The sequence below is a fragment of the Anarhichas minor genome, unplaced genomic scaffold (assembly GCF_050575085.1).
Source record: "Anarhichas minor isolate MPS153535 unplaced genomic scaffold, ASM5057508v1 ptg000007l, whole genome shotgun sequence".
In the NCBI taxonomy this organism is placed as follows: Eukaryota; Metazoa; Chordata; class Actinopteri; order Perciformes; family Anarhichadidae; genus Anarhichas; species Anarhichas minor.
The window spans coordinates 4,226,184-4,246,288 of NW_027466453.1; the positions used below are offsets into that span (position 1 = coordinate 4,226,184).

Below are 20,105 nucleotides of genomic sequence, written 5' to 3' on the forward strand. Positions count from 1 at the left end.
AGCTGCTTTTTATGCTGGTCTGAGGCTTGTACATCCCTCAAAATCATGCGTCACTCACACATGAGTCATCCTGTTTCTGGATCAACAACAGGATGTTTAACTGGTTTGATCCTGTTTGAACAGGATGAATTATATAAGGCTTGAGTGACTTTCTTACATAAAAAGTTATAAAAAATGTAAACAAGTTATATGTTGTGATGGTTATACTTTTATGCTTTCATATTTATCTACAATCTCTTAACACTATTGTACTGTGACTGTGTGAGCATTGTTCTGTCATTTTAATTGTACGCTTGGACGTGTAGATAATATAAGATAGGAGATATAAGCTATGGTAGGCTCACTAGCTACTAGTGATTAAAGCAGACATCTACAATATGACTTAAGTTGATAAGATAATAATGATAGTTTAGTGTACATGGGTAATGTAGTCAGAAATAACAACATTAAGCTTGTTTATGTCGAGTGTCAGCTCGTTGGACTAACACACTGTGACACATTAACACAAACTGGTTTGGTGTGAAATCATTTGTTTTCGTGTCTGCATGCTGTCAAGGCTCGATGACAAGAGATGGACACAGTGCATTCTCTGCATGTATATTTTTTGTGTTTTCAAGCTAGTTTTTGTAGGATTTGCAGGACATATAATAAATGCTCTATTATACATCATATTGCTAAATGCTGCACGCCCACTACTACATAGAGCAGCGTGTGAGAATTAGCGGCGTTTCCTTGCATTGCAGTGGATTTATAGTGACATATTTTGATGTAATGATGGCCCAAACAATAAATCAATTATTCAAAATATATTACAGCCTTACTATTATAGTGGTACAAAAAGGAGTTATCAGTACAGACTCATATGCACTAACAGGTACGCACGGCCAAATCAAGTCCTGTGCGGGAAAAATACCAGAATTTTAATAATGACGTATTTTACCTTTTTTTGGTAATATGTATCTAATTTATCAGATATAATGTAGACAGACAAAATATTCTGTAACTTCAGGTACTGAAATCTTTCACCCAAACTATTTTTTTACATTTGATTATATACTAAACATTTGTAGTTTTGTTTGAGACAAAGGTTTTTAAGGAGAATTGGATAGAAAAATATAGTGAAAATAATAAAGTGGACGCTGGCTGCACACTCATGACTGAGAATGAAGATCAAAGCCATGTCAGGGAGGGACAGCACTGTGGATTTTTCCTTTCAGACCTCCTGATAGAGGCACAATAATACAGGAACGTACCTGTATTATTCAGGGACCTGAAACGACACGGTGCAATCGAATAGGCAGAGTGGCAAACACACACACACACACACACACACACACACACACACACACACACAAACAAACAAACGCCTCAGACATCTCATAATCTCTCACATCCAGTTTACCAGGATACACATCCTCTTGGCAGAGCAAAGGAAGAACGAAGACAAAGCAAACATTTTTTTGCCAAAATATTACACTTTAACAAAGAAACTAATTCATAAAAAAATGCAAATTAAAGTAAACAAAGATCCTACTGCAAAACATTTGATCTGTACTGATAACTTTGTACTACTAGGATATTATTATCCGTTTTCGGTGCTCGAAAACTCCGGCGTAGTGTGGACGCTCAGTGTAAACGTAGCAAAACAATATATACGTTTTCAAATGGAAACGTAGTAGTGTGGACATGGCCTGAGGCTGCAACTAATGATTATTAAAATACATTTGAAAATATCCCAGCACCTGTCCCAGGACCTGGGTGGCATCTTTAAAGGAATACTTCACCCCCAAAATGACCATTTGTGTTTCAATGTATCACCCCGCGTTACCTTGAATTCTGAAAGAAAATCTGATTTTTCTCGCACGCCTCTATGGCGAACGGAGGATAAAAAAAAACTGAGAAAAGTCTCGATGAAGTGAAGTAAATGGGGGCAGCGTTAAACAACAGCAGAACTCGATCAAAACACCATTAACATACCTTTCTTTGCTCTCTGTTGGTCTCCGCAGGTGTGAATGAGTGATGTGATGCCTCCCACAGCTCTCAGTGAAGTCCAGCTCCGCTTCCTCTGCCACGATGACATAGAGAATGTCAAGCTGCTCTGTGGTGATTGGTTCCCAATCGAGTAAGCATCGCGCTCAGTGGGCCAACGACAGCACTTGTTAGAGTTGTCGTAGTTTGACGTCAGCTAGCGTTAACTAAGGCTAGCCTGGTTGCTAATTAGCAGGCAGTTGTTCTACTCGTACAGAGCCTGCTTCAGCAGCGCCCTGCGTGTTTTACATTGCAAACTATTGTAGCGTGAGCGGTCCTGCCCAACGGAAAGAAGGGCAGGATCGCACCTAACAAGGTGGTAACTCTGTCAGTAATCCGAACAACATTAGGGGATTCGTGTCCCTCTGAGGAGTCGGAAATGTACCTTCGGCCTTTTATCTCACCCCGTAGCTGAATCATTAGGATTTCGGAATTATTGTCTTTCTGAGAGTCTTGTACGGCTACGCCCTAGGCGCTCTCAGTAGGATGTAAACCTAACACACAGTATGAGTAGTTACGTAGAACGTCTGTACCTTACTACTGCCTATTTTAGTTTTCTCACTATTTTTGACTAACACTGCCAAGTCTTCACCCAGGGAACTTACCGTAAGCTCCTCTAGTAGAGTCAGTCGTCACTTATGTATCACACATTTCCAGGACAGGGGAAGAGGGGTAACTTAATCTAAAACAGTCTTCAGTTTGAGTCCCAGTCACTTACAAATGGTAAGGCTGTGTTTTTATTACAGTTTTCTCAAAACAGTTACATAAAACAATTTCAACTCAATGAAAGTCTAAGAGGTGCAAAATATATCAGTGACTGTAAACTGTCTTCTTAAAGCAGAAATGTCTCACAGGGTCTTCTATGAAAGAAGGGCAGTCCAGTCTCTAAACTGGAGAAGAAGCTGTCTCTCTGATAGCAGAAGGGTCTTCCAGTCACCCCTAAGGGTGAAGACTCCAGTCACCCCTAAGGGTGAAGACTCTAGTCACCCCTAAGGGTGAAGACTCTTGTCACCCCTAAGGGTGAAGACTCTAGTCACCCCTATGGGTGAAGACTCCAGTCACCCCTAAGGGTGAAGACTCCAGTCACCCCTAAGAGTGAAGACTCTAGTCACCCCTAAGGGTGAAGACTCTTGTCACCCCTAAGAGTGAAGACTCTTGTCACCCCTAAGGGTGAAGACTCCAGTCACCCCTAAGGGTGAAGACTCCGTTCTCTCAGTTTTGCAGCTGCTTTTTATGCTGGTCTGAGGCTTGTACCTCCCTCAAAATCATGCGTCACTCACACATGAGTCATCCTGTTTCTCGATCAACAACAGGATGTTTAACTGGTTTGATCCTGTTTGAACAGGATGAATTCTATAAGGCTTGAGTGACTTTGTTACATAAAAAGTTATAAAAAGTGTAAACAAGTTATATGTTGTGATGGTTATAAAAAGTATAAACAAGTTATGGTGATGGTTATAAAAAGTGTAAACAAGTTATATGTGGGAACGGTGGGGACGGAGTGCCTACCGCAAGCAAAGGAGTTCAAGTATCTCGGGGTCTTGTTCACGAGTGAGGGTAAGATGGAGCGGGAGATCGGCAGGCGGATCGGTGCGGCTGCAGCAGTAAAGCAGGCGCTGCACCGGACCGTCTTGGTCAAGAGGGAGCTGAGCCGGAAGGCAAAGCTCTCAATTTACTGGTTGCTCTACGTTCCTACGCTCACCTATGGTCACGAACTCTGGGTCGTGACCGAAATGGACAAGGTCGCGGCTACAAGTGGCCGAAATGAGTTTCCTCCGTAGGGTGGCCGGGCTCAGCCTTAGAGATAGGGTAAGGAGCTCGGTCATCAGGAGGGAATTTGGAGTCGAGCCGCTACTCCTTCGCGTCGAAAGGAGTCAGCTGAGGTGGTTCGGGCATCTAATTAGGATGCCTCCTGGACGCCTCCCACTGGAGGTTTTCCAGGCACGTCCAACTGGGAAGAGACTCTGGGGAATACCCAGAACACGCTGGAGAGATTACATCTCCCAGCTGGCCTGGGAACGCCTCGGGATCCCCCAGAATGAGCTGGAACATGTTGCGGGGGAGAGGGAAGTCTGGGTCAGCCTGCTTGGCCTGCTGCCACCGCGACCCGACCCCGGATAAGCGGAGGAAAATGGATGGATGGATGGAAGTTATATGTTGTGATGGTTATACTTTTATGCTTTCATATTTTTCTACAATCTCTTAACACTATTGTACTGTGACTGTGTGAGCACTGTCATTTTAATTGTACGCTTGGACGTGTAGATAATATTAGATAGGAGATATAAGCTATGGTAGGCTCACTAGCTACTAGTGATTAAAGCAGACATCTACAATATGACTTAAGTTGATAAGATAATAATGATAGTTTAGTGTACATGTAGTCAGAAATAACAACATGAAGCTTGTTTATGTGGAGTGTCAGCTCGTTGGACTAACACACTGTGACACATTAACACAGACTGGTTTGGTGTGAAATCATTTCTGTTTTCGAGTCTGCATGCTGTCAAGGCTCGATGACAAGAGATGGACACAATGCATTCTCTGCACGCGTATTTCTTTGTTTTCAATAAATTTTTTGTAGGATTTGCAGGACATATAATAAATGCTCTATTATACATCATATTGCTAAATGCTGCACGCCCACTACTACATAGAGCAGCGTGTGAAAATAGGCATAGTGGCAAACACACACAAACAAACGCCTCAGACGTCTCATAATCTCTCACATCCAGTTTAACAGGATGCACATCCTCTTGGCAGAGCAAAGGAAGAATGAAGACAAAGCAAACATTTTTTTGCCAAAATATCACACTTTAACAAAGACACTAATTCATTAAAAAATGCAAATTAAATCAAACAAAAGTCCTACTGCAAAACATTTTATCTATACTGATAACTTTGTACTACTAGGATATTATTATCCGTTTTCAGTGCTCGAAAACTCTGACGTAGTGTGGACGCTCAGTGTAAACGTAACAAAACAATATATGCGTTTTCAAATGGAAACGTAGTGGTGTGGACATGGCCTGAGGCTGCAACTAATGATTATGCCCAGCACCGTGTCTCAGGACCCGGGGTGATGTCTTTAAAGGAATACTTCACCCCCAAAATGACCATTTGTGTTTCAATTTATCGCCCCGTGCTACCTTGAATTCTTAAAGAAAATTTGATTTTTCTCGCATGCCTCCATGGCGAATGGAGGAACAAAAATCGAAGAAAATCTCGATGAAGTAAAGTAAATGGGGGCAGCGTGCATTCACAATGCTGGCCACTGGAAATCTGGAAAACACTTTAGTAGTTCTCGTGTGCCACCGTTGACACACTGGGTGATAATTCAGTATGACAATTTATCGCCTTTTTAATAGAATCATATTGTAATGACATCATATATTGAGATATCGTGGTACACAATTATGTCCTCTTCAGTGTTAATAACACTAACATACTAATTCAGATTGTTTCTAACAAGATTCACAAGAACATTTAAGAATGGCACTTCACATCAAATAAAATATAGTTTTCATTATTGCTTACAAGACACCACAAATTCACATAAGCCAGATCCACAGTGTTATACATTTTCAAAACAATACTACAAAGACGTCGGAAAATTAAAAAACAAAATTGAAGAACTGTTGAACGTTTTTTCAGACGATTTTCTCCAACCAAATTATTACAATTGACTAGTGGCATGCCATGTATTTTATACCTGGGCCTTCAGTGCTGTCCTACTACAGTTGAACCACCTCCCAATAACCTCATTATGACGCCACAGCTACGGCTTATTATTTGTTTCGTGTAAAAACTGGGTATTCACATAACACTGCAACATTTGAAATATAATGTTACATGAAGCTCAACACCTATGAGGGCTACAATTACACTAACTGCAGATACATGAATACATGCATGACGGGATGCTTCGTCATTAACAGACAATGCATATAGTCAAAATCAATGTAATTAACACAATGATAAGAACAAACTCACAAGAACCAGTCACATTAGATTAGAAAAACTTTATTAATCCCCAGTGGGGAAACTCATTTGCCACCCAAAACTCATACAGACGACACAGTCCACAATGCACAACAGACAAAATCACATTACAAAGGATAAAGAACACCAGACAATGCCATATAAAACATGATTGACATCAGAAAGCCTCTAAAGGTGTTCATTAAAAAATCTAGCTGCTGCTGGAACGAAAGACCTTCTTATTCGTTCAGTAGAGCACTGAGGCATCCTGAGTCTCTCAATAAATGAGCTTCGGAGTCCATTGAAGACACTGTGTAATGGATGGCCTTCAAACAAGACAATTTTTTTAACTTGGCCCTTGTTCGCTTTTCAACACTGACTTCTAGTGAGTCTGGGGTAAGGCCAATCACTGAGCCAGCCTTTCTGATCATCTTATTGATCCTGTTTTTATCATCCACAGTGATGCCGCCCACATATATTGTTAAAACAACAAAGCAGGTAGAATAACATCCATCCATTGTCTTCCGCTTATCCGGGATCGGGTTGCGGTGGCAGCAGTTCAAGCAGGCTGACCCAGACTTCCCTCTCCCCCGCAACATTTTTCAACTCATTCTGGGGGATCCCGAGGCGTTCCCCGGCCAGCTGGGAGATGTAATCCCTCCAGCGTGTTCTGGGTCTTCCCCGGGGTCTCCTACCAGTTGGGCGCACCTGGAAAACCTCCAGTGGGAGGCGCCCAGGAGGCATCCTGATTAAATGCCCGAACCACCTCAGCTGACCCCACCACCGGGTTCTCAGGTTGCCACCACGACAGGCACCGATTACCTTCCGACCACAACTCCTAGCGGCCGCATCCAAAATAGAGGCTTTGAACATGGTCCACTCGGATTCCTTGTCCCTAAACTCCCTTGGGATGTGTGAGAAGTTCTTCCGGAGGTGGGAGTTAAAGACCTCCCGGACAGGATCCTCCATTATACGTTCCCAGTTCACCTTCACTACACGTTTGGGCTTGCTAGGTCTTTCCAGCCGGGTCCCCCGCCATCTGATCCAACTCACCACCAGGTGGTGATCAGTTGACAGCTCTGCTCCTCTCTTCACCCGAGTGTCCAAGACATACGGCCGCAGATCAGATGATACGATTACAAAGTTGATCATTGATCTCTAGCCTAAGGTGTTCAGGTACACTTATGAGCCACTTTATGTTCGAACATGGTGTTCGTTATGGCCAAACCGTGGCTAGCACAGAAGTCCAATAGCGAGACACCACTCGGGTTCAGATCGGGGAAGCCGTTCCTCCCAATCACCCCCGCCAGGTTTCGCCGTCATTGCCCACGTGAGCGTTGAAGTCCCCCAGGAGAACTATGGAGTCGGCCCCTTTCCAGGACCCCTCCCACCGACTCCAAGAAGGCTGGATACTCCGAACTACTGCCTGGTGCATAAGCACAAACAACAGTCAGAGCCTTGCTCCCCGCAACCCATAGGCGCATGAAGGCGACCCTGGAGGTGAGTGCAACTACATCTAGCTGGTACCGCTCCCCCTCCTGCACCAGCTCTGGCTCTTTCCCCGCTAGCGAGGTGACGTTCCATGTACCTAGAGCTAGTCTATGCTGCCGGCGATCGGCTCGCCCAGGCCCCCGGCCCAGCCCGCCGCCCGGTCTGCATTGCACCCGACCCCGATGCTTGTCCCTGTGGGTGGTGGGTCCACAGGGTGGCTGCTCCATGTTGTGTCTTCGGGCTGAGCCCGACCGGGCCCCATGGGCGAAGGCCCAGCTACCAGATGCTCGCCGGCGAGCTCCCCTCCTGGGTCTGGCTCCGGGAGGGTGCCCCATTTCTCTGGTCCGGGTGAGGTGGCTGAAGTCAAATAATACGATTCAACAGGCCTCTGCACATTCCAGCAAAACTGCGGCACTAAAACACGCATTCCGCCACACACTCAAGAGCACCATTCAAATGTTATTCACATCAGAGGGAACAATATTAATCATATCATAAAAACAACACAATAGAAAAATTAACACAGTAGTAATGCTACTGCAGATGTAAAAACAAATGCAGTTCACTTACCAAAGCTGCTGTTCACTATTTAAAGACAAAGTCCATCCGCCTTTCTTTGATTACAAAGAGTTTAATGCCACGGTTGTTCAGTACATCGGTTCAGTTCCAGCAAGAGGTCATTCTCGATCGCCATGGACGCCAGTGATGACAGTCGAGCCTCCCCAGTTTTATTTCTTGAATACGTTTTAATGCGTTTGAGGGCTGAAAATGTCCGCTCGACAGAGGCAGCAGATATTGGGATTCTCACTGCCCAACATGTCACGCTAGCCCACTGACCAATCAAGCCGCACGTTAATGCTGACGTACTTGTAGGCCAGCTAGCAGGCTCTGGCATGTCAAAGAATACGCCCAACATGTCAAACAAAAAATCTGATTGGTTGAAGACTATGACAATCAACAAAATCGTCCCTATTTAATTAAACTGCAAAGGGATTCACTTGTAATTCTAAAGGTCTCCGGGCAGATTTCTTTTACTTAGAGACAGCATAGGGGCGAAATCTGATTGGATAAAAGATCTATTTAAAACAAGCTGTGCTGGAAGCAGCTCAAGGCCAGCAGAGAAGGCCTTGCTGGCCCTGACGGCCCACTACTGGTAAGGCGAGATGGGAAGGAGATCTTATGGGTATTCTTCGAACAACAGCAGATGGGGAGCAGCACAACCAGAGAGTAGTTATTGAATATGAGAAGGAGATCGGAATATATCTAAGAATATAGTGTTTATTTTTCTTTAATTATTAGTACTATTGTTTTATCATTACTTTATTTAACTTATAATGATATAACGTAATCCAGGGACCAATATCTCATACTATGTACTCCGGTACAGTAGGTGGCAACTATACGCCGTATAAGCGATGGTTGCAACCCGCCATTAAAGTAAAAGAAGAAGAAGAAGAAGAAGAAGAAGAAGAAGACAGAAGTCGTTTCCTGCTGTCTTTAATCCGGAGTTGAACCTGAGTCTGAGCCAGGACGAAATGGCCTTGAGAGCTGCATTGAGGAACAAATGTGTCTTGTCAGGTATCTCTGAATGTGTATGCACCTACCAAACTAGCTGTGTTGGGTGTGTTAGCCGTGTTAGCAGCCGTGTTGGCTTTGTTAGCTTTGTAAACTGTAAAGGTCACAGGACACTGCATTCTGTACCCCCCTTTGGGTCAACCCCCTCCCACCCCGGTCATAATGTGCACCTATTTAACAACAAATGTACACAATATAATATGTATTTTGTATTATGCCGGCAAATTTTACTCCATTGTTTGTTTGAACTAATGGCCAGCAACTATTTCCACAATCGATTAATTGTTTGTAATTTTTCAGTAAAATAAAAGAAGGGATTTTTCAAGCTTTTCAATTGCAGATCTGCTGCTTTTATCTGTTTTTATATCATTGCATATTGAATATTTTTTTGGGATAAGGCTCTTTGTCTGACAAAGCAAGCGATATAAATAAATCTTGTTTTCCACATTGTTTGATTTGACAGAATATTTTTGCATTTTCTCCTTGCATTTATAAGGTGGTGCAAGAACAAGAATAAAGCATGTATGTAATTAGTTTGCTATCAGTTTCCATATGTCTTGCACTTGTTAATTTGCAACTAAATACGCTTCATTATCTGTTTTCTGACTTTCTCGTCCACCAGCAGCAGAATTTATGTCCTGCTCCAGTGTAGTTTTCTTTTGTTCCACCCAACCGCTTATCTATTTGTGCATGTATTAGATAGAAATCTATTCGATTGTTGTTAGTTTAAACTTGTGAATTGCTACCGGAGACATTCAAGATTTCACTCAAATACAATGTACTTTAAAAAACAATTAATTACATTAAAAAAAGTTTTTTAATTTTATGAATAATATGGCAGATGAAGGGTTTTTCCTGCTTATACATACATACGATTAATCATGTCATCTGGAGCTGACCCTAGACGTTACTGTGTCTATTTTGTCCTATAATAAAACCTTTATACTCCAACAGTCTTAAGTGTAATTCTTAGAAACTTGATCGTGATGTTGAACTAATAACATGTGACGGCATCAACAACCTTATTTTATCATATTAGAGTAATGTAAAGAATTGGAAACACTTTCTGTATTGAAGTACAACTGTAAGGCATTGATAGTTTTAGCTAAATCGTAAGTTTTAATTTTTTGTCATTTGCGTAGCTATCGAGTTGATCGAGTGTCCTTCTTGTAACAGATCTTCCTCACTGCCACTAACACTTTCTGTGTGTATGTGTGTGTGTGTGTGTGTGTGTGTGTGTGTGTGTGTGTGTGTGTGTGTGTGTGTGTGTGTGTGTGTGTAGGTCTTCTTTCCCAGCGATCGTCCTGCAGCAGTCATGGCAGAGTATCTCCTGTCCTCGCTGCTCAGCGGAGGAACAACTCCACCTCGCCTAAAATAGACGTGGATTTTGACCAAAGCACGGATAAACATTTTGCCAACAGATCTTCTGCAGCCTCAGTTTAGAGTTCCTCACGGAGCTCTGCATCGGTGTGGAGAAGCTGGAGATGGATAAGAGCTGCCGAGGCCTCATCATCACCTCGGTACAGTCTAACTTCATTGTTTAAAACCACAGCTGAGCCTTTGTGCTCTGTATTTGTATTACAAGGTAATTAATAACAGATGAGCAATATAATAATACTTTGTAGTTTCATTATAGTAAATACTCCTTAATGTTTTAGAATGTTATTTAATCCGTGTGGCTAACATTTTCAGTGCTGGAGTGTGACAATTGTGAAATGTAGCGCTAACATTGGACCGTTAACCCCCGAGTGTGTATGTGTGTGTTGTTTGAATCCAGAGCCAGCCCAAGGTGTTCTCAGCCGGGCTGGACATCACGGAGATGTACGGGAAGAGTCCAGAGCGCTGTGGAGAGTTCTGGAGAGCCGTTCAGGAGATGTGGCTGAAACTCTACGGCTCCAACATGATCACTATAGCTGCAATCAATGTACGCAAACATCATCAGCAGAATATTGACGAATCAAACGTCTCGCCGATTTGCCCCGTAGCCAACCTTGTCACTCCCTCCGCAGGGTTCCAGTCCTGCAGGCGGCTGTCTCATGTCTCTGACGTGTGACTACAGGATTATGGCGGACAACCCGCATTACAGCATCGGCCCAAACGAGACGCAGCTGGGCATCGTGGCACCTTTCTGGTAAGGAATTATAGGCCAACAATACAAAAACAGTAACTTCACTGCATCGTAAAACACACTTCATTCAAACTCACGCCTTGGTTCATCTTTCCACTTTTTCAACAATCACCAAAACTGGTTTTGACAAAAATACCCTAAATTCTCCGCCTTGGGTGTGAAACTATTGGGAGAGGAGTGAGAGGGAAGTAGCGGGGGACGGGTGTAGAGCCAGAATATTTTGACATCTAACACGTGGAATAAAGGGTTTATTTTGACCAGACCAGTGTTGGTGATTGTTGGAACAGGTTTGGTGCGTTTTACTTTTCTACCGTCGTCTTTAAATGAAGAGTGTTTCACGACATGGTGAAATGATTAACTGGTGTATTTAGTATTTAGCTGCTGTTTCTGGGTAAAGTAAAAGGTTTTTACTCTTCAACAAAAGGCCAAGTCAGCGGCAAGAACACGCATATTGTAGACCCGTCTGCTTCTCTCTGAAACCACGTTTTCCCCCCAAAATCAGATATTTCTTCAGGGAGTGCAGTTAGTGACAGTGTGGGCTCCGTGCTAGCTCTGACAGCTCGACTGATCAGCTAACAACAAAGGGGCGCCGCTGAGCATAAACTGAATTGCTGTCTGCAGGTTTATGGACACCATGAAGAACACATTGGGCCACAGAACCACAGAGGTGGCTCTTCAGTTGGGGCTGCTCTACAACCCGTCAGAGGCCCTGAAGATAGGACTGGTGGACCAGCTGGTACCTGAAGACCAGATCCTCACCACAGCCAAGCAGACCATGACCAAGTGGTTGGCTATCCCAGGTATATTGGCACCTTTCATGCATGACCAGTGAACTTGCCAGTCTACTCTTCCACTTGTGGTACTTTAGCTTCAGTGTGCGTAGTCACATGTAAGACTACAAGTTGTTACTACCTATTGATGCTACCGATAAAAGTACCAGCGCCAGCATTAATGTAGGGGTAAAAAAAACAAATGAGACTTCACTTCATCTTTGGAATCAGTGAGCTAATTGTTCATCTGTGCACTTCACAGACCACGCCAGAGCGATCACCAAGTCCATGATGAGGAAGCCAACCATCGACAAGCTGACGTCCAACAGAGACGCCGACATCAAACACTTTGTCAACTTCATCACCAAAGACTCCATTCAGAAGTCGCTGGGCATGTATATGGAGATGCTTAAAAGGAGAAGGGGCTAGAGGAGAGAGGGGAAACTAATAGAATGATGCACTCAGTTGAAAAACGCATCTGCATTCGGTGTCACATGTTCATTTGTGTCAATTGTGCTAAGATGGTTGAGTACAGCTCCCTGCAGCAGCTCACCTTCACTGTTCAACCAGCAAGCTGGTGGAACACTCACCATAATAAGTAGTTTGTTTGTTTCACTCATGTAGCAGAAAGGAACAACTGCATTCTGTTGCTAACCCTGTGTTGGACAATGACAATAACTTAACCTTGAACCTTGACAGACACCAGTGATTCAGTGACATAAATTTTTTCAATCCAAATTTCTAAATACTTTATTTAAAGTAACATCAATCTGTTCCAATTTACCATCAAACCATATTTTTTGAAATATTCAGTCTACCAGTTAGCCAAAGCTTCACAGACCTGCTGTGCCCAGTTACGGTTGCTAAGCGGTGATTGGACAGTTGCTTTTCGGGGGAGGGCTTTAGTGAACAGTCAGTTATTGCCACAGGCCGGTCTCCACCGAGTGCCTAGCCTTGCTGTACCTTCATGAACCATAACTAATGAAAGTAACCCTGGGTGCATTTGAACAGCCCACAGTGGGCGATGCCTTTGTGATCTCACAGTTTTATCTACATTTAGCCTGAAATACCTGAAGCAATGATGGTTTTTGTTGTCAGAGGATTGATTCGTTTGATTAAGGAATGAAATGAAGCTGTTAAAAATCACATCGTCACTTTCATTTTTATCTTTAAAAATGATCCTCATAAAGTCTCTTTCGGTTTCAAGGCAACAGAGACAGACGTACTGCTACTACTGCTGGCGTCACGACATGCAGATAGCTTTAGTTTTTTGTGCAACGTTTTCGATACATACCTCTGAAAATGTTGCTGCTACTTGATACAATAAAGGTGAATGGACTTTTGTTTGTGCTGCTTCAAACATTGAAAGAAATGACAATAAAACAGAACAGCAGAAATAATTTCTTTATTTTGGTCTAGTTAATTCAATGCTGCATGATTGCAGCGGGTTCCCCCACTGAGTCATCATTATCCCAATTCACCGTGGAGGTCTCTGCAACGGTTTTGGCACTCATGATTCAGGTACCCTTTTACATCAGCATCACCTCCACAGGGAAATGGTCGCTGACATCCAATGCCTGAGAGAGAGAGAGAGAGAGAGAGAGAGAGAGAGAGAGAGAGAGAGAGAGAGAGAGAGAGAGAAAAAAAAAAACATCGTAGGTTTCTCCTGTGGCACAATTTCTAGTTGGTCCGGCTTCAGCAAAATGTCCTCGGTTAGACAGAAAACAGGTTTATTATGTTTTGTAAAACTCAAGTCATCAAAATACCCTTTTCACTTGCATCACTAAAGGACTACATACAGTACTGGTTTTACATGTTTCAGCACCATCAACCAAAACTGCTGACTGTTTTCCAAGCATGTGTGCAAGTTTGTTTTAAAAAATAGTCAACAATTAAAATTTGCTGCATTATTTGGGGCCCTGAGCTGAACTATTGCTCGGCTGGTCTGGGAATTTCCAGCACATAACCTTCCTGAAATCTGATTATTTGGTGAGTTTTAGAGGTGCGTGGAGGTGGACTTTGATACACTGATGTGTAATTATGAATCCCACTGCTCTTCTTGGCAAAACCGCCCTGTGTAGCTGGTGACAATGTTAGTGTTAGGCATTAGACCTTTACTAGTTTGGGCCAGTACAACCCATTGGTCAGGACATAGAACCTGAACAAATCAGGCTACCAGTACCTCGGTGAGCATGGTTGCTGGCCAATCCTTGCGCTTGAATGGCTGCGCAGGGCGGGTCTTGCCAAGAAGAGCAGTGGGATCCATAATAACACCTTACTGACACCTCCTCGTGTTCAGAATCTGTTGCACCTGTAACCTCCCAACAGTGATGTCACTGTGCATTGACCAAGCCGTCACTATACTTCTACATCACTGCTGCAAGGAGAAAACCATTGAAATGGAATAGGAGTAGAACGCAATGAACGGTTTTGTGTTCATTTGACCAGTATAAAAAAAAATTGTGATTATTGATAGTTATGCTAGCTTGTCCTTCCCTGGAGTGGCGGGGAGTAAGGCGGAGTTAGACCCAGAGCTCCAGCCTGCAGCTCAGCTCATATTCTGTAACCAGTGTAGCATTAAAGCATGATGGAGCTAGCAAGCTAGTCACTTAGTCAGCTGTCCACTAGTTAGCTAGCTAGCTAGTTAATGCTGGTTACAATAAATGATCCATGACAATAGCGATGTGCTTTCCTACGCTGTGACAAGAGGATGAAACATTAAGTGGTTTGTAGGATTTTATCACAGCAAGGAGCTACTCTTAAATACTCTGTTCTTTTTCATGACTAAATAATTGCTTTTAGAAACTTGTATAGAATTTTAAAAACAAAAAAATGGCCCACGCTCTGACTATCCTGCCACATTGATTTGAATGTGAATGTAAATGTTAAATGTACTTGCTTTAACCCTACATGTCATTCACCCATTCATACACTGATGGCAGGGGCTGCCATGCAAAATGCCACCTGCCCATGAGGACTAAGCATTCAGGACTAACTGACATTCATCCCACACATACACTGAAGGCACAGCTTTCAGGAGCCGTCCTCTGATTGAAGGACGACCCGCTGTAGCACCGAACCAGAGCCTAGTTCTATGTCCGTTCTACTCCTTCATTTATTTCTATGGTGAAAACATGGAAGTGTTAAACTGCTCTTAATAGACCCGGTCTTTTTGTAAATTGCAACTGATGTGAATTCGATCACAGAGGAGAGTTAAAGCTAAAGTTGTTTTTACCTCGTCCAAGGTGAGACCAAAGGCCGACATGAAGTTGTAGACCCCAGCACTGCCAGTCACTCCCTTCATCATGTCATCAGTGACCACAATCCTGCAGATACAGGAAGAGGAGTGGAATTTAGAGTCTGTACACCTGATTGTGTGTGTGTGTGTGTGTGTGTGTGTGTGTGTGTGTGTGTGTGCACCTGTCATAAGGGAAGCCGGTTTTCACTGAAGTGTGCTGATCGTCGGTGATCAGCCAGTGGAAACTCATGTCCGTGAAGAGGCGGATCTTCTGCCAGTCGGAGTCTTTTACGTAAGTGCCGCCAGCGTTGAAGTCGCCCAGCAGCACGATGTTCTGCAGGGAGAGTAGAAATAGTTTCAACCGTCTCCATCTCGTATAACAAATTAATCATCCAGTTTTAAAAAAAAATAATTGTGTTTTCTGGAGGAGAACATTCACATTGGTGTTCAAGCGGATGTTGACATCAGTCACCACGTCATAGAGGGCATCGATCTGCAGCACAGCCTTGAGTGGTGTGGTGTGCTGGGGGATCAGAACAAACTTCCCCACAGCTATAAAACAGGAGGAAGGAGAAAGGAGTGAGTGAACGAAGAGGGAAATGCGAGATGACAAGAGACAAGTTGATGTTTTGGATATGGCAGACATGATTCATTCAACAAAAAAGTGAGCTCACTGTCTTTCAAATGTGGCAGCACAGAGTTGCCGGCCCTATTTGGCGGACATAAATACTGTATGCAGTCAGAATTCTACTGAAGACAAAACATTTTCTAAAGGGGCCTTGGTGACCAACGGATCGTGACCTCAGAATCTCTCACACACGTCTGGTGTTTAGTTCTCAGTTGGTCGCCTAACGAGAGAGGCAATCTACATCACTGGCGTCCTACAGTGAGGAAGAGTTATCGCTCTCTGTTCTTTGCCGCACTCTTTCAGAGCCTACCGGTGTGTGTGGAGAACTCAACGATGAAGGGCGGCCGGCTGAAGCGAGTGTAGAAACCGTAGGGAATGTCGTTGTAGGTGTAGTGTTCACCCTCGGACACTATCCCCACCCTGCAGAGGAAAGATAGTACTTAACCACATCTCTCACTTCCTGTAAACACATTGCTTTTGAAGTAGTCTTCAAAAAGCGGTTAAAGCTCATCAACTCTTTCTTGTAGTCAGCTATTCACAGCATTGCTGGAGCATTTTCACAAGTTGTTTATCATCGTCGTTTATCGGTCCTGTGACCACTCGGGAGCAGCTTGACCGGTCCTGAATGTGTGAATGGATGAATGTAATGTGCAGAAGTGTCATGTTTGCTGTTTTTGCCAAACAAATTTACATATAATTACCAAAGGAAGTCTGTATTACTAAATACAGCTGGACCAAAACGTACTCTGTATTCACCAGTATTCTTTGCAGAAATTAGATTTCATGATGTGTTTGGTGTTTTTAAAGTGGGCTATTTATATAGTAGATAGTATGCTGGGCTATGCTGTATATTGTGCATGTTATGCAATTATGTGACATTCCATATAAAATGGAAATTTCAAATGCATTTACGTTGTTCACAACACATCTGCAAACAATTTGCATTCATAAAGGAACAGTGTGTAGGATTTTGGGGGATCTATTGGCAGAGTGATGTTTGTTGCATGTTTTCATCACCTGAAACTACGAATCGTTGAGTTTCTGTTAGCTTAGAATGAGTCTTTCATAGCTACATAGAGAGTGTGTCTTCTTCACAGAGTCCTCCGTGTTTCTACAGTAGCCCAGAATGGACAAACCAAACGCTGGCTTTTTGTGTTACCTGAAGGCGCCTGTAGTTTTCCGACATCCTTGTAAAAGGAGGGATGAGTGAAGAGGCGTTGAGTTGGTTTGAATCTGCAACCTCACCACTAGATGCTCCTAAATCCTGCACACTGGCCCTTTAAGTGCCTTTGTTGAGAAATTGCATTCGATGGCACGAAAAGCTGTCAAAAGTGTAGAGTTTTCTAGCGCCGCATGTGACACATGATCACCCATATTTACCTTAAACTCTGATCTGCTAATATCTGTACTGAACCATCTTTCATAACAACCTGTGGTGGGGAGTAACCGTGTTATGTGGATTATGTTGTGGAACAATCTGTGGATTAATCTGTGGACTCTTTGAGTGTGTCCAGATAAACAGCGATACTTTTAGGAAGAAAGGAAGTTGTTTCACCAACTTGTACGAGGGAAATTGGATCAATAAAACCTGTTTTGCTTTTACCTACGAGCAGTGTGTGAGCTATGTGCATAGGACCAGAAACACGTGTCAACTTAAGGTTTACATTCTGCTGCAAGTTTTGGACGCTATACACATGTACTATTTGAGTTACTTGTACTTGAGTGTTTCCATTTCCTGTTACTAAATACGTCCGCCCCACTACATCTCAGAGGCAAATATTTACAATGAAGGTTTACTTCAGTTACTTTACTTAAGGTTACTTTTCAGATTGTGCTTTCACATAAAACATGTAACATACATTGTAACATGACGCATTGGTACAGATTAAACTGCCCAACAGTATATCAATTAGTTCAAATTGGCTCCACCAAGACCAGCTAACAATAATAATCTAGCATTGTAATCTATTACTCTGACAGGGCCCAGTCTGCTGCATTATGTGGTTATACTTGTGATACTTTATGTTTTTCTGATAATACTTATGTATTCGATGTTGAATGCTTGTAGTTGAGTATTTGAATTGTAATGTTGGCTACTTTTACATAAGTAGTTTTCTGGCACTAATCGCTGACAATAAGGACAAAGACACTGTGCAGATCTGAAGTATAACTTTAAAAGATAAATAGTTTCTTTTCTGGTCACTGATGTGGGGTCTCAACGGAGGATTCCTGCAGAGGATCGGTTGTTTTTGCCTCTCTCTGTTTACCTGTAGAGGAAGAGATATCTCTCCTTGTAGGAAGTTTTACCCAGAGGCTCGCTGACGACGTACTTGTACACCAACTGAGGACAACGACTGCGTAAACACACACAAACACACACAGATGTAGAGCATCATTTAGTTTGTCTCAAATCATAATGTGAGTTCATGAGCCGTCCAACTTAACTTCTACAGAAGGTCACTATATTCTGTGTGTAGTAATATAAGCACTATATAAGGTGTGTGGTTAGTCTAACTTGCTGACGGCCGTCATGAGTCTTGTGGTCACTTCCAGATCCGGGTCTCTGACCTCCTGGATCAGAATGATGTCGTAGCGACAGACAATCTGAGAAACAGAAAACAACACATATCTGATTAGAGTTCTTGCGGCAGTGCCGTCTTATTATATTAGTGGTCTGTTTAGTTTCATTCCATTCAAGTAGAGTTCTCCTGAAACAAAGAGAAACAGAACTAAAAGAGGTGAACCAACATAACATCTCCTTTTCCAGTCAAATTAAATAATCTGTGATGGTTATTGTTCTAGGTAATAAAGGGGTACTTCACTAATTCCTCACTTAAAAGCTTCACTGGTCATAACAGGGTTCAACGTTAATGTTTTTTTTTTTTAATCACTTGCCCCCATATAACTTGTTTCATTTATTTAATCTGTGTTGTTATCAAATACTAACAAAGACCAAAGTCAGGAAATTACTACATTATGGGAAATGTAGGATCCATTTTTTTTCATTTACTATTATTATCTTTTAATCTCCTCTTGTGAGTCCCCCAACTTTATGGATTTGAAAAAGAATAGCTGGAGTGCCCCTTTAATCTCCAAAAGCCTCTGATCAATACAGTATTGTAACTAAATCTAACGACATGCTCATACTTCTAATGTGCTTTCTAATGTGCTACCAACTTATTGCAATTGAAGGGAGGTCAGCTGTCGGGTAAACCTCGTGGTATTTTAACGTTACTCAGCGCTGTTCAAAATATATCCTCTTTATATCGATGAGATACAGTCTTAGAAAAAAGGAATATTGGATGCAAAAAACAAAAAAACATTTTCAGACCTCGCTGATGATGTTCATGAGAGTCACGTCTTTGGATTTCTTGTCTCCAAATGTCTGGATGTTGAAGGCTCCCAGCAGCAGGGAGGTAGACAGATGCAGCAGGACCAACAAGAGGCCCAACACACACACCCAACGCATCCTGAGCCAAAGAGGTCACATTAGTGTGTATATTTAAAATACATCATTCTAAATCTTGATTTCATGACACATGGACAGTTAGCATGTAATAGTTATACTGCATGCTAGAGGAGCCTGAAAGACTCTCTGCCCTGCTGTGGGAGTCAGAGACACACCAACACCTGCACCCCTGGACACACGCAGCAGGATCTCTATTCCCGGCAGTTTATCCCAAAGCGAGTCGGCAACCCGGCGTTTCATGTGCTGCTTTTTGCAGAAGCATCCTGTGTCACAGGGTGTGGTAGAGAACTCAAACGCAAACCAGGCAGAGTAGCGTGAAGCAGGTGTTTATTCAACACAAATAGGAATCGTTATCATAACACAACAGGGAGTCCAAGCACAAGACAAGAGACGAGGGGGAAAGTCCAGCAGGAACGAGACAAGGCAAGCAGACGGGGAAATCGGTAACAGGACAAGACAAATGGGCCGGTAGAACACAATGATCTGGCAGTGAGTGACTGAGAGGCAGAGGTTTAAATAGTGGCTAGAACAGGTGAGGAGAGTTGTGCTGATGAGGGAGTGCTTGATTAGTGATCAGGGGCAGGTGAAGGGAGTTAGACTGGTGCTGAGGGAGTGGCTGACAGGTAGAGTGAGGATACAGAAAGACACACACAGAACACAGAAGGCAAAGCCTGATCGTGACATCCTGGGTAAATTATTACTCCAGCAGGAGAATCATTATTCTGTTAGTAACATCTTACTAAGCAAAACCAGTCCCTGTGTATAATGTTAGATAATCTGCAAGAATTGTTCTCCAA

At 42.9% G+C, this 20,105-nt stretch overlaps 2 protein-coding genes and 1 pseudogene across 2 annotated transcripts in view; 1 reads left to right on the forward strand and 2 right to left on the reverse strand.

Annotated features, from left to right (window-relative positions):
• Positions 1–20,105, reverse strand: part of LOC142940553 (deoxyribonuclease-1-like) — a 113,223-nt gene that overhangs the window by 75,182 nt on the left and 17,936 nt on the right. The window lies entirely within an intron of this gene.
• On the forward strand, positions 7,761–12,445 carry LOC142945201 (enoyl-CoA delta isomerase 1, mitochondrial-like; annotated as a pseudogene).
• LOC142945202 (deoxyribonuclease-1-like) lies at positions 13,503–19,308 on the reverse strand. Its single transcript, XM_076086625.1, has 8 exons — positions 19,171–19,308; positions 18,355–18,443; positions 18,107–18,193; positions 16,150–16,259; positions 15,651–15,763; positions 15,394–15,545; positions 15,209–15,299; positions 13,503–13,550 (listed from the first exon to the last, which is right to left on the reverse strand). The coding sequence occupies exons 1-8, from the start codon at positions 19,306–19,308 to the stop codon at positions 13,503–13,505; spliced, it is 828 nt and encodes a 275-aa protein (XP_075942740.1).